Genomic DNA, 12,935 nt, shown 5'->3' on the forward strand with positions numbered 1-12,935 from the left:
GCAATCTTAATGTGTCATCCTGTGATAGGCTTGGTAGAGATCTGGATTTTGCCGCTGAACAAAATATGCTAAGGGAGGGAATTATATTCTTGTGGTTCGAGTTACCGAGGCCTCCGGAGTTTGTAGAATGTGAGCAGCTGCAGCTCCAAGGCCAAGCAGCATTGAGGGTCTGCAAAGCTGCAAACACAGGACCTGCCTTGAGGACTGACAAGGCTAGAATGCTAGGCCACTCCCAGCGTGGGCCTCAGGGCATAGAAGCGCAGCAGGACTGTGGTAAGGCTCACCAGCTTAAATGGTCGGCCCAGCTGCTCTGCTCAGCCATGCCTCCGAGCAAGGCTGAGCGCATGTTCTTATGGTTAAACAACTTTGTATTTAGGCCCAAAAGGGGTATTGCTAAGTTTTGAGGTAGATATTTGCCTAATTTTAAAAAATAGACATGATGGGGGTCCCTCAATGCTGGGGAGACTCTCACTTGGGTCTCGGGATGGCGCCCCCCCCCCCCCATGGCTTGCTGGAGGCTGTCCTTGCTGAGGTGGTGCACACACGGCTTTGGTTGCCAGAGGAGGAGTTCGGCCGTTAGTGACCTGGAGAGAAAGTTTTTGGAAAAGAGGCCACAGCCCAGTGGTCCGGAAGGGTCATAAATTCCAAAAATCCAGTGGTGGTCGCAGGGGGACTCCCTGCCTCTCGGGACCACTCCCAAGGTCGTAATCAGCTAGTTCCTAAAACAGTAGTACCTGCAGGGGGAAACTCCCTGTTTCTCAAGATTATTCTCAAGATATGGTCTGGCTTTCTCTTGGGCTAGTTTCTAAAACAGTGATAATCTCAATGGGGATGCTCCCTGTTTCTCGGGATTGTTATCAGGATTGCAGTCTGGTTTTGTCTTCAGCTAGTTCCTGGTGTAGGGTCGCTGAACAGGCTAGCCCTGGATTTTTGGTTCTTCTCTTCCTGCTGGGAGAGTCTGGTTTATCCAGGTTTTTCAATACTGTGTAATCCAAAGGTGATTGTCAGTTTACACTTCCAGCAATGGAGTTTTTTCTTTACCCACATTTTCTTAAGCATAAATTGTTAACAGTAATTTTTAATCTTGGTCATTTCTACAAGGATAAGGTAAAATCTCAGAGTTTTGATTTGCGTTTCTCTGAGGGCTAAAGGATGTTATATTCAAACATTTTTTAGGTGTCTCTCAGTCATTTTTGGGTTCGTCTGTTGAGTTTTCAGTTTAGGTCTGTAACAAATATTTTTATTGGATTAATTTTTAATAACTAATTTCCTGAGTTCTTCATATATTTTTAATATGGATAAAAAATGGTTTGACAAAATATTGAATATGATCAATGTTTCTTATACTAAATAATAGATTCACTGATAATTTTAAGATTGATTCCTGGACAATTGTGTTTGTTCAATTCAAAGGCCAAAAACAATAATCTTTTCCCAGATGATCATTGCTACAATTCACACAACTGTATTTTGCTAATGTTATAGCAAAAAAAATCCCTTAAAGGATTTTATGCTAAATTTTACAAATGGCTCTTCCAATAGAAGAACTGCATATATGGCTAATAAAAAAAATTATGGAGCATAACAAGGCTCCTTAAAAGCAACTCATAAAAGTTACAAGCAGATCCTGATACAAATGGATCTGGCGTGGTAACACCAAGCTAACCTTTGCTAGGGCAAGGTGGAAAGGCCCTTGCAATGCATTATAAAAAAACCCGACCTATATATATTTGGGGTCGAGGATATGTTTATGCTTTTTTCACAAAAAGAAAATAAAAGCTGGACCTGATGTCGAGGCTGCAGATGCCCCACAGAAGAGTTCCAGAGGTGATTGGAGAGAGGTCCTTGGTCCGGTCTTCCCTGCCCCCAAGGAGAGGAGTGCCTGATAACAAAACCTGCTGCGCCACTCTGCAGGATGTTGTTCTGCCTGGAGAGTCCAGGGAGACCCGGCTGAGATAAGTGCCAGGCTGTGCTCCAGATAGCTGAATCCAGCTCACCTCACTCAGGAATCCCACCTGCCCTGAAGCACTAAAGCTGAGCTCCTTCTGCAGTTTGAATTCTGGTTTGCTTTGAAACTAAGGTGCAGACTAAACATCTGACAGTTTTAACCTTTGGGACACAGAACTCATTTTAATTAAAATATTAACCCCTCTTCACTTAAGAAGGGAGAAGATTGGGGTTCCTGTCACTGTTGCTCAGAGACTGGAACTGGTGGTATTTGATAACAACAATGTATGTCATTGTGCTGCAATTGATCTAATGATATTTGTAACTGCTTATAGATGTTGGGAAAGGTTTGACACTCACTGTAAAATGTTTGGGTTTAATGCATATGCTAAGAATTTTAGATTTTGATCCCTTTTACACTGCCCTAATTGTTGACACACGTAATTTTATGTGGAGTAGGCATTTAGGAAGGAGGATACCTAAGGCCAGACTAAAAGGTGGATACTGGGTTTGGAAAATGCCCTTTCTTTTTGTCTGGAAATGGAATTATTGGTGCCCAAATTATATCATTAGGAGCTACTCACAGTCTTTTCATTAATGTTAGACGCAGGGGCCCAATGACGGGAGATATTGTGGAGCCCTCGCCTGAACAGCACACCATACAGAGGTTGTAGAAACCGGCTCAACATGGCATGGTGTCAGGACGAGAATTGCACTCCACATGACCTAAGACAGGGTGCCCTGTGATCTGCTTACTTTAAATCTCGCTAGATACCTTTTATTTGAGGAGCTCCAAGGATGGGTGACTTGTGTCAGGACATCCCCCAACCTAAGACAGGATACTGGGAATCCTAGGACGGGTGAGGGGGAAAAAAGACCTGGTCCCCACTCGACCTAAAAATCATAAGGCACCCCTCTGTTCCCAGGAGAGGTAAATTGCTTCACCATTCGAGAGAAGGGTCTCTCCTTGTCCCAGTCCCTTCTCCTTTTAGATCTGACACCATGGTTGGACTCTGACCTGGTGCCCTCCACTTTATAGCTGCCTGTCTTTATAAAAGAAAGGGGGAACTGTAGGGAGCCGGACAGGATCGCCATTACAAGATGGCAACGACATCCTGTCTTGTTGGAAATAAACAACTCCATATGTGGCTATGCCTTTGGGAGCTGCATGTCCCCCGCTTCCCGCATGCACGGTGGATAAGGGTCCTTGGGCCTATCCCGATGCAGTCTGGTGTCAGCTGTTGGTGGCAGCCAATCACAGGGCAACCCATGTGCCTATTCCCTATATAAGCAGCTGCCTTAGTGCTCTCGGGGCCCCTCGCTTCCTGCTCTCCTTCAACCAAGGGCACTCCAATTAAAGCGTGATCTGAGAAGAATCCTCGTGTGGTGGTTGTTCTTTCTCGCTGGTCGAGAAGTCCGCCGCAGTCTTTGAACTCGGACGGTCCAGTCTTAAGAATTTACCTACAGCATGATTAACAATGTGCCTGAAATGTCTGTAACACTGCATGGGTGGAATGAGGGAGAAGTCTTCCTTGTTAAGCAAGTGAGCACAACCTTGATGTCTTTTTCCGTCCAATAGTCAACACAGGTACGGCAGGCCAATCCTGTAATCCTAGCACTGGGGAGGCAGAAGCAGGAGGATTATTGTGAATGCCAGGCCAGCCTGGGTGACATAATGGATGATAAGCAAGCTGGAGCTATGGGATGAGATCCTGTTTCAAATAAATGAATAAAATGAAAACAGAAAAAAATTAAAAATAGATACATACAGGCTACAGACTAGAAAGGGAAAAAAAGCAATGTATAAAATGTATAAAAGTAATGAAAAGATAAAAACAGAATACCATATTCTACACTCACATGGACTACAGTTATGTGAAAGGGATGTCTGAATGCAGATTACAGGTAGAGCAGAGGGTAAATCTGGAAAACTAGGTAAGGGAGTTGGTAACAAAGGACGACATCTGGAGCAGGTGCATCTCATGAGATAGAGACCTGGGGTTTCAGGTGGTGGGGAGTGTCTTAGTGCTGTGAAGAGACACCATGACCAAGGCAACTCCTATAAGAGCATTTAATTGTTGGCTTTCTTAGTTTCAGAGGTTAGTCCATCAGCTTGGCAGAAAGCATGGTGGCAGACAGGCATTGGGCTGAGAGCTTACATCCTGATCTGTAGGCGAGAAAGATACTGGGTCTGGGGTGTGCTTTTGAAACTTCAAAGCCCACCCCCAGCAACACACATCCTCCAACAAAGCCACACCTCCTAATCCTTCCCAAATAGTTCCACCAAGTGACACGTGGGCATGCAAACATAGGAGCCTGTGAGAGCCATTCTCAATCAAACCGCCAGTGGGAGTTAGGAAGTGATTTCTCAAAGGCCGGAATTTGTGGTGACTGCCGCACAAATATGTGAGCCCAGGCAAAGCTATTCACTTTACGGTACGTGAAATAAAGCTATTATAAGAAGTTACAGGCAGGCAGACAATCCAGAAGATCTCTCAGTGGCCAAAGCTGTAACTATTTGAGCAATGTAGTATTGATTAACATGGTAGTTAACACAGTTCCTCATGTTGTGGTGACCCTCAAACATACAGTTATTTTGTTGCTACTTCCTAACTGTAATTTTGCTAGTTATAAGTTATACTGCGAATATCCGATACACAGGATGCCTGACATGCGGCTCCAAGGGGTCGGGACCCACAGGCTGAGAACCACCGCTCCAGGCCTAAAGAGCAGTCATTCAGCTGCAATGGTGGCACATATCCATATTCTCAGCATTCCAGGCCTAAAGAGCAGTCATTCAGCTGCAATGGTGGCACATATCCATATTCTCAGCATTCAGGAGACAGAGGCAAGAGGGTCAGGAGTCTCCAGCCCCATAAAAACCACAGAAAAATCATATGTAAATTAGTCTGCCCTCAAACTCACAGAGATCCACCTGCCTCAGCCTCCCCAGTGCTGGGATTAAAGGAATGTGGCACCATGCCTGGATATTTTAAATTATTTATTTACTTACTTACTTTGGTTTTTTTGAGATAGGGTCTCTCTATCCATTTAAAAAAAATAATAGAACCTAAAAATGTTCACGAAGTGACTCAGTTATATAATGAGAACATTTAGGACACTAAAGCTAAAGCTGCCACTGTAGAGAGGAGGGGGCCCTGCGTGAGTTCAGTCCTGAGTGAGTGTGCGCTGGGACACAGGCACAGCCATGTCAAGGGTCCCTGAGCCTCAGACCCCCAAAGAAATGGGAAAGCAACCCTCTCCCGTGCCGGAGGCTGAGTCTCAAAGGGGAATGGCTGAGGGTCTAGTTCAATGGTAGAAACATGGATTCAATCTTCACTATTGCAAGAACAAAATATTTTTATTGCCACCCTCAACTAAAAGAAACAGAGTTCAATAAGAATTATCTTAAATGTCTCTAAAGATTTTTTCCAATCCTAGCTACTGGAAAGTCTAAAGGAAGAGAATCACAAATTTTAAGTCGTGTCAGAGTCTGAAACCAGCCTGGACACCTTAGCCACACACTGTGTCAGAATGAAAGGTAGGGCCAGCAAGATGTTCCAGTGGGGGAATATTGGGGAGCCTGATGACCTGTGTAGGACCCTGATACCCATATGGTAGAATAAAAACTGAATCCTATAAGTTGTCCTCTGACCTCCACATGTGTGCCCTGGTGTGTGTGTCTGTGTGTGCTCCCCCAACATACAAATAAATAAATGTAAAAGAGAAGGGCTGGGGAGTAACAGTGCTAGCCTAGCATGTACAAAGCTCTGGGTTCAAGTCCTAATGTTGGGAAAAAAAGTTCCACCTTTTTCTGTGGGGTATGTGCCATGTACTTTAGGTCGGGCTACTAATAGACACAAAGTTTATTAAAATATACTCTTATAAACAATATACTTCTGTGAAGTCTTAGCAATTAAAATATTTTTAAGGGGCTGAAGGCCTGGCTCAGTGGTGTGCATTGTATATGTGAGGCTCTGGATTTGATCATCTATACCAAAAAAGAGAAAAGAGAAAGAACAAGCCAAGACCAAACCAAACAGGAACAGCCAGTCTTCAAAGGAGAACAGTGTCCCACACAGACTGCTCAGCACAGGTATCCTTTGCCTGGTACCATCTTTTTGAACATACCCTAATGCTCCATTGGGAGACAAGCCACATCCTTAAGCTTGTCAAATTATCACCTTGGAAAGTTTGGCCAGTTTCCCATTTGGTCATATTTTCCAATCACTCTGCTCTCAGGGTTAGAGACCTGGTTGCATATTCTTAGCCAGTGTACTGGAGAGACTCGGCTCCAGGCAATCTCTTTCTTTCTCTCTCTTCAATTTTGACATCTCAGTAAGTTAGCTATTACACAATATTACCACAGCCTACTTTTTTTCTGACTCATATTACCCAGGAGAAAATTGAAGAATGAATTTGGACTGGAATCTTATGTAGTATCCTGGATTTCTTAAAGGTTTGGTGCCCATTTTCTATAACCTGTAAAGGTCCTTTTCCTTTTCCATACAATATTTACCTGACTAAAATATCCTGCATATATATATTTTATAATTTTCATAGCCTCAAGCAACTTGTGTAATTATAAGTCAATATCTGATCTCACTTGGCAGGCTAGCGCTTCCTCCTCTTCTTCTGTTGTGTCTGCATTATGTGTGGTCTGCTCCTTTGGTCTGAACTCGTCAAGTTTTTTGTTTTTTTTTTTTTTTCCCCCAGAGACAGAATTCTCTCTCTCTTTGTTGTTTTTGAGACAGGGTTTCTCTGTGTGTAGCCCTGGCTGTCCTGGAACTTGCTTTGTAAACCAGGCTGGCCTCTTATCAAAGTTTTGGTAGGCTATGATATGTATTTGCCCTCCTACTTTATAATTAAAGACTGTGCTATTTCCCAGAGTAACTGAGTCACCTGAAACTACCTACAATTTCAAACATGCTAAGGATTCAGGAACCAGAGACTAATACTGAGCCCAGTCATAGACAGCAGGCAAATAGGGAAGAAAGACTCTATTTCTTTGTTTCTAAGTGCACACATACACTCATTGATACAAAAGGGTGGGGACCACTTCCTATTATACAATGGGACTTGCTAAAGTCACCAAAAACTGTGTTGTGGCTTGTCCTCCCAGTCATGAAAATAAGAATGCTTGTCATATCCTTTATGATGAAGAAAAACAATGACTAAAATATTATTTATGAACCTGTTTAATTTCTTCAGTGGAATGATGACAGGCGCATGGTCATCAAGATATAAAGTGCCTAGATAATCACAAGATAATTAGTTCTCAAAGGCAGAATCAGAACTCTTCATACGTCTCAGAGGGAATAATTGATAAGAAGGTACCTGAGTACATCTATTCCCAACTTATTTAGAAGCCTGGAATTCCCTGATATACTCTGACTTGCACAATACATGTAAATTGAATGACAAGTCCAGCGGGACAAAACCAGAATATCTAGGCTCAAATATTAGCTATAAGAAAGAGAGTAAGAAGTACTCTGTCGTGGAATATTACTTTAACTATGTAAAGGTGTGTTACATTTGTTTATGTTGTGGAATATTACTTTAACTATGTAAAGGTGTGTTACATTTGTTTATGTTGTGGAATATTACTGTATGTAAAGGTGTGCTACATTTGTTTATGCTACATTTGTTTCATTATGTAAAGATGTGTTGTTTTACCTTTGCCTGCCTAAAGCACCTGACTGTGTAAACAGAGACTGCTTTTGTTTCCTGGCTTCCCAGACCCAAATAATCACACAGAAACTATATTAATTACAGCACTGTTTGGCTAATGGCTTAGGCGTATTCTTTATTACCTCTCACATCTTATATTAACCCTTTTCTTTCTTTCTTTTTGGTTTTTTTCAAGACAGGGTTTCTTTTTTTTTTCTTTTTTAATATTTATTTATTTATTATGTGTACAGCATTCCTTCCATGTGTGCCCGCAAGCCGCGGCGCCAGGTCTCATTACAGATGGCTGTGAGCCACCATGTGGTTGCTGGGAATTGAACTGAGGACCTCTGGAAGAGCAGTCAGTGCTCTTAACCACTGAGCCATCTCTCCAGCTCCTCAAGACAGGGTTTCTCTGTGTAATAGTCCTGTCTGTCCTGGAACTAGCTCTTGTAAACCAGCCTGGCTTTGAACTCACAGAGATCTGTCTGCTTCTGCTTCCTGAGTGCTGGGATTAAAGGCGTATGCCACCACTGCCTGGCAAATTAACCCATTTTTATTAATCTACGTATCATCACGAGGCTGTGGTTTACCTGTGTGGCATGTTACTCCTTTGGCAGCTACATGGCATCTCTTCAACTCTGCCTACTCTCCCTCTTTGTCCCTATTTGAATTTCCCACCTGGCTTACTCTGTTAAGCCATTGACTGAAACAACTTTATTCATCAACCAATAAAAGCAATACATATACAGAAGGACATCTCACATCCTGATTGGTCTAATAAAAAGCTGAACAAGCCAATAGCTAGGCAGTAGATGGATATGTGGGGCTGGTGGGCAGAGAGAATATAAGGATGAGGAATTTAGGCTTGAGAAGTAGGGAGATGGAGGGAGAAAGCCAAGCAGCCGCCAGTCAGCCAGCCAGCCACAGAGTAGGATATACAAAACACGGATGAAGAGAAACAGGTTAAGTTACAAAGCTAGTGGGACAAGCATAAGACCAAGCATTCATAACTAATAATATTTCTCTATGTCATGATTTGGGGGCTAGTGGTCTGAGAACGCCTACTACGATACCCTAAAAACTAAGTTGATTAAATATATAGGCATTCTTTTCATTTTGTTTTTAAACAACTTGGAACTCATCATGTAGTCTGGATAAGGGTTCAGATGCATAGCAATTCTTCTTCCTCAGCCTCCCCAGTGCAGAAAGCACAAGAGCCGCCACACCTAGCTTAAATTGGCTTCCTTGAAGAGCATCATAAACTGAGTAAGCTGGTGTACACTTGCCACCTCAGCACTGGGGTGGTAAAACAGGAGAATCACAGGTTCAAGGCCAGCCTGGCTAGAGAAGAAACCTGCCCCCAAGTCAGTCTGCACCTAAGGAGCAGGATGAAGACCACAGGTGAAAGGAGAGAAGGAGAAGGAAGTCTGGACGTGGGCCTGAAGAGAGGAAGTGACACAGCCACCGCTCAGAGAGGGAATTCCGGTTAGGGGAGGGGACCTGTGATCCAGTCACCTGGAGAACCAATTCTCTATGATCTCTAGAAACTCAGTGCCCTCAGGGGTAGTGGGCCGGAGGCCCAATGCTAACAGCGTAAACATCATCCCAGCGGAGAAGAAAACTGTACAGTTCAAGTCGTTACCCAGGCTGGCTGGGAAGGAAGATTGTAATCTCAGTAATTGGAAAACCGAAGCAGTAGGCTCTTGAGCTCCAGACTAGGCTATACAGCAAAACACCGCCAAAACCACCAGAGGGATGGGGTAGTTGAGGAGATACTTCAGTGGGTGAAGCCACAAACCGTGTTATTGACATGTAGAAGACGATGGTTAATGTACGCATGATCAAATTTGTAAACATGGAAACAAAGTTAAAAGCTCTTTTGGAGAGAGATTTATGCACAGGTGTGAAGTATAAAGTCAGGATGGTTGGTATTAATTAATTTGCTCACAGCAGGACTGGATACTGTAAGGGCAAAGAGAGGGAGAGGTGTACAACTCCTAGGGTGGTCCGCGTATCCCAGGCTGGCCTCGAGCCATGATAATCATGATCCTCTGCTTCCACCTCCCAAATTCTGGGATTACAGATGAGTGACACCATGCAGCCTACTTTGGGCTCTGTTCTAAATCTGGAGATGGCTAAAATATTTAAGCAGAGGTGACAATCAAACCTGCCTTGGAAGACTAGTCAGGCAGCAGGAAGAGTGAGGTGGAAGGCGGAAACCGGAGCAGACAGGAAAGAAGTTTCTGAGAAAGGCCCAGTTAAATGGAGGGTACCAGACTATAGTTAAGTGCCATTCAGTAAGACAGACAATAAAACAGAACAGAGTTTTCTTTCTGCCGGGTAGGTGGGGGAGGGGCAGCCTTACCTGGAGCTGAAGTGAGAAATATAATGTGCACCTTGCTCTGTCTCTATAATCATCACGTGAGTGGGCTCCAGGGCCTTGAAGGAGCTTCTCAGTGTGTAAGTCATGACAGGGCCCTGAGGACGAATGTAAGGTATTTCTGGGCTTTTTTTTTTTTTTTAAAATGTGTCCTTCCTCAAGGAATAGGGCTGAAGGAACCAGCTGTAGGCTGATTGTTAGTAAGTGGAGAAACTGTACTCTATAATCATATGAAGAAATAGCACTGTTATCTAAGACCTCATTTCATACGTAAATATGGCAGCAAGAAGTGTAACAGATCCAATCAGTTCTTCATTAATTATAACAATACAACAGACATGACCAAGTAAAGTGTATTACTTTGTCTCTGAAATTACATCCTGAATGGCTCCACAGTGAAAAATTTGTATAGGTTTTCACAGTGAAAATAAGCTTAAAACGCAACCAATTTATATGCAATTTCCTGTATAGCTATAAATACTGCAACTCTTTTCATTATGCTGTTAAACACTCTTTTTGTTTTATTGTACACTAAATGGTTATTAGCTTTTTTCTTGCTTTTCGAGATAGGGTTTCTGTGTATCATCCTGTAGTCCTGGCTGTTCTGGAACCCACTCTGTAGACCCGGCTGGCCCCAAACTTAGATACCAGGCCGTCTTCTGGGATTAAAGACGTGGGCTGCCACGCCCGGGGGCCAGGTTATTAGTTGTATTAACTTTAAAAACTTTTAAGTTACCTAGGATAATTCCTGTGAAACCAAGCACAGAAAAATGCACACCACGGAACTTAAAAATCTGACCTTGTATGTGTGTATTATTTCACTCTAGAGCCATCTAAAGATTAAAATATCGCCACTGTTCATTTAGTTTAAGTTGTATTCATAATACTTTTGTTCTCCGTTTCAGTCAAAATTTCTGCTACTAATGGACAATATGACTTCACTTCTAAACATCAGAGTCCAACTATAGGTGTCTTTGAAAGTTATCTTTGCCCATGCACCCACCATTCTCAGGACTCAAGATGTCACTACGTCTTCCAGTTAAAAAAAAAGAAAAAAGAAAAAAGAAAACAATGCTTAAACTCCCCCAAACACAACCTATCTCAGTATTATAAAGGCTGAAGACAAGTTACAACAGGCAGCCGGGAGCACTGAAGTGGAACCAAAGAAGCAGGTCGCGGCGAGGGAACTAGTGCGAAAGTCGGAGGAATCTGGGCCATTTGCCAAAGGTGAACGTCCCCCTGGATCCCGGAGTCTGACTGGTGCTACGACACTAGAGGTAAGGTGAGTGACAGGCGGAGAAAGAGGCGCGATCCTTTGGGGGTTGAGCAAAACACGCGAAGAATTTGACAGAGAAACGTCAGGCATTCCTGCGCAGGACACGCCGGGCTTGACCCCAGCCCAGTAGGCGAGGCCCTCACCGCTCCAGATGTTATCTGCGTGAAGTAAACAACCCGAAAGCCCGAGGCCCACGCACTCCGCAAAGTCCCGGTTGCACCCCGGGATGCCACTGGTGCCGAGTCGGAAAACCGGGGGAGGGGCGGGGGCCGGAGTGGGGGCGTGGCGCAGGCTTTCCCCGCCCCCAGAGCGCGGCGCATCCTCAGTGCGCCCGTCTAGGGTGAGGCCGGACTCTATTTGGTTATCCGGCGTGCGGCCGCCGAGGCGTCCGCTACCCGGCGTGCCGTGCGCGAGCGAGCGAGCAAGCGGGCGGGCGGGCGAGCGGCGGCGCGACGTCTCTCTTCACCCGTCCCTCCCCCTCCCTCCCTCCCGCCCGCCCGCCGCGGTTCCCCCCCCTCTTTCCCCAAAGTGAGTGAGTGAGACGGGCAGATGGAGGAGGGACTGTAATGGCGGCGGCCGGCAGCTCCCTGCTCTGATCCGCGGCAAGCACACGGCAGCGACCCCCCTCCCCGGCCCTCTCCCGGCCGGCCCCCGCCCTGCCGTCGGCGCGGGGCCACCGTCCCCGACCCTCCCCGCAGCTGCCGGCGTCTGGCTCTGAGCCCCGGCCGGGGCCCCGCACACAATGGACGAGCTGGCCGGAGGCGGCGGCGGCCCGGGGATGGCGGCCCCTTCCCGGCCGCAGCAGGGACCCGGGGGGACCCTGAATCTTCCGCCGGGAGCGAACGGAGCGCCGGGTGGCGGGGGTCCGGCGGCCTCCGAGGCGGCGGGGCCCCCGCCAGGCCCCGAGCTGTCCCGGCCGCAGCAGTACACCATCCCGGGGATCCTGCACTACATCCAGCACGAGTGGGCTCGGTTCGAGATGGAGCGGGCGCACTGGGAGGTGGAGCGGGCCGAACTGCAGGTACCTGGCCGGCGGGGGGGGGGGGGCGCGGGCTGGGGGACCGGGGCGCGGGCTCCGGGGGTGGGGCTCGGGCTGGGGCCCGCGCCCTGAGGGGCGGAGGGGAACCTACCTGAGAGGCTCCGGCTGGAGAGCGGCGACTGCCTTCCCGGCGCCCCCTCCCCAGCTCCCGCAGCGGCCGGCTCCCTGCTCACAGGCGGCGCGCTGCGGGCATCCTCGGGGCAGCCATTTTGGCTTTTAGCATGGCGTCTGCGGGGCTCCTCCGGCGGCGCCTATCGGAGCCCGGGCTTGGGCCCAGCGCCTCCGAGCGCCAGGCTGGTGTGGGTCCGCTGGGCCCCGAGTTGGTGCTTGTTGGTCCTCTTGAGGTTGAGCACAGGAACAGAGGGCCTGGGCTGAGCTTCTCGCCTCCTGGCCCCGGCACCCCCTTCCGATGTGGCGTCCTGCCCCCTCCCCCGCGCCTCGGGACGCAGTTGCCCCTTGACAGCCACGCCGCTTCGGGCTGCCACCTCGCACAATGGCTTGCGGCCCGCCGCCGAAGTTTGCCTTGCCACCCTCAACTTTTTAAATACCCGGGATGCCGCTGTTCTCACTCGGATTTCCTTTAGCGCTTCATGATTCATCAACACTTTTTTTTTTTTTTTTTT

General features: G+C 46.7%; 2 protein-coding genes across 3 annotated transcripts in view; one reads left to right on the top strand and one right to left on the bottom strand.

Moving 5' to 3' along the window:
• Positions 1 to 12,739, bottom strand: part of Ap4s1 (adaptor related protein complex 4 subunit sigma 1) — a 51,052-nt gene extending 38,313 nt beyond the window's left edge. Inside the window, exon 1 of the mRNA XM_005343746.2 lies at positions 12,404 to 12,739. The gene's annotated coding sequence lies outside the window, so the exon portion shown is untranslated. The remainder of the gene's footprint in view (positions 1 to 12,403) is intronic.
• Strn3 (striatin 3) overlaps positions 11,704 to 12,935 on the top strand; it is a 50,181-nt gene continuing 48,949 nt past the window's right edge. For both annotated transcript variants that reach the window (XM_013347318.2, XM_026781994.1), the window contains exon 1: positions 11,704 to 12,294. In XM_013347318.2, coding sequence (XP_013202772.1) covers positions 12,016 to 12,294 — 279 coding nt within the window. In that variant the 5' untranslated portion in view covers positions 11,704 to 12,015. The remainder of the gene's footprint in view (positions 12,295 to 12,935) is intronic.

This window comes from Microtus ochrogaster, chromosome 1, assembly GCF_000317375.1.
Source record: "Microtus ochrogaster isolate Prairie Vole_2 chromosome 1, MicOch1.0, whole genome shotgun sequence".
In the NCBI taxonomy this organism is placed as follows: domain Eukaryota; kingdom Metazoa; phylum Chordata; class Mammalia; order Rodentia; family Cricetidae; genus Microtus; species Microtus ochrogaster.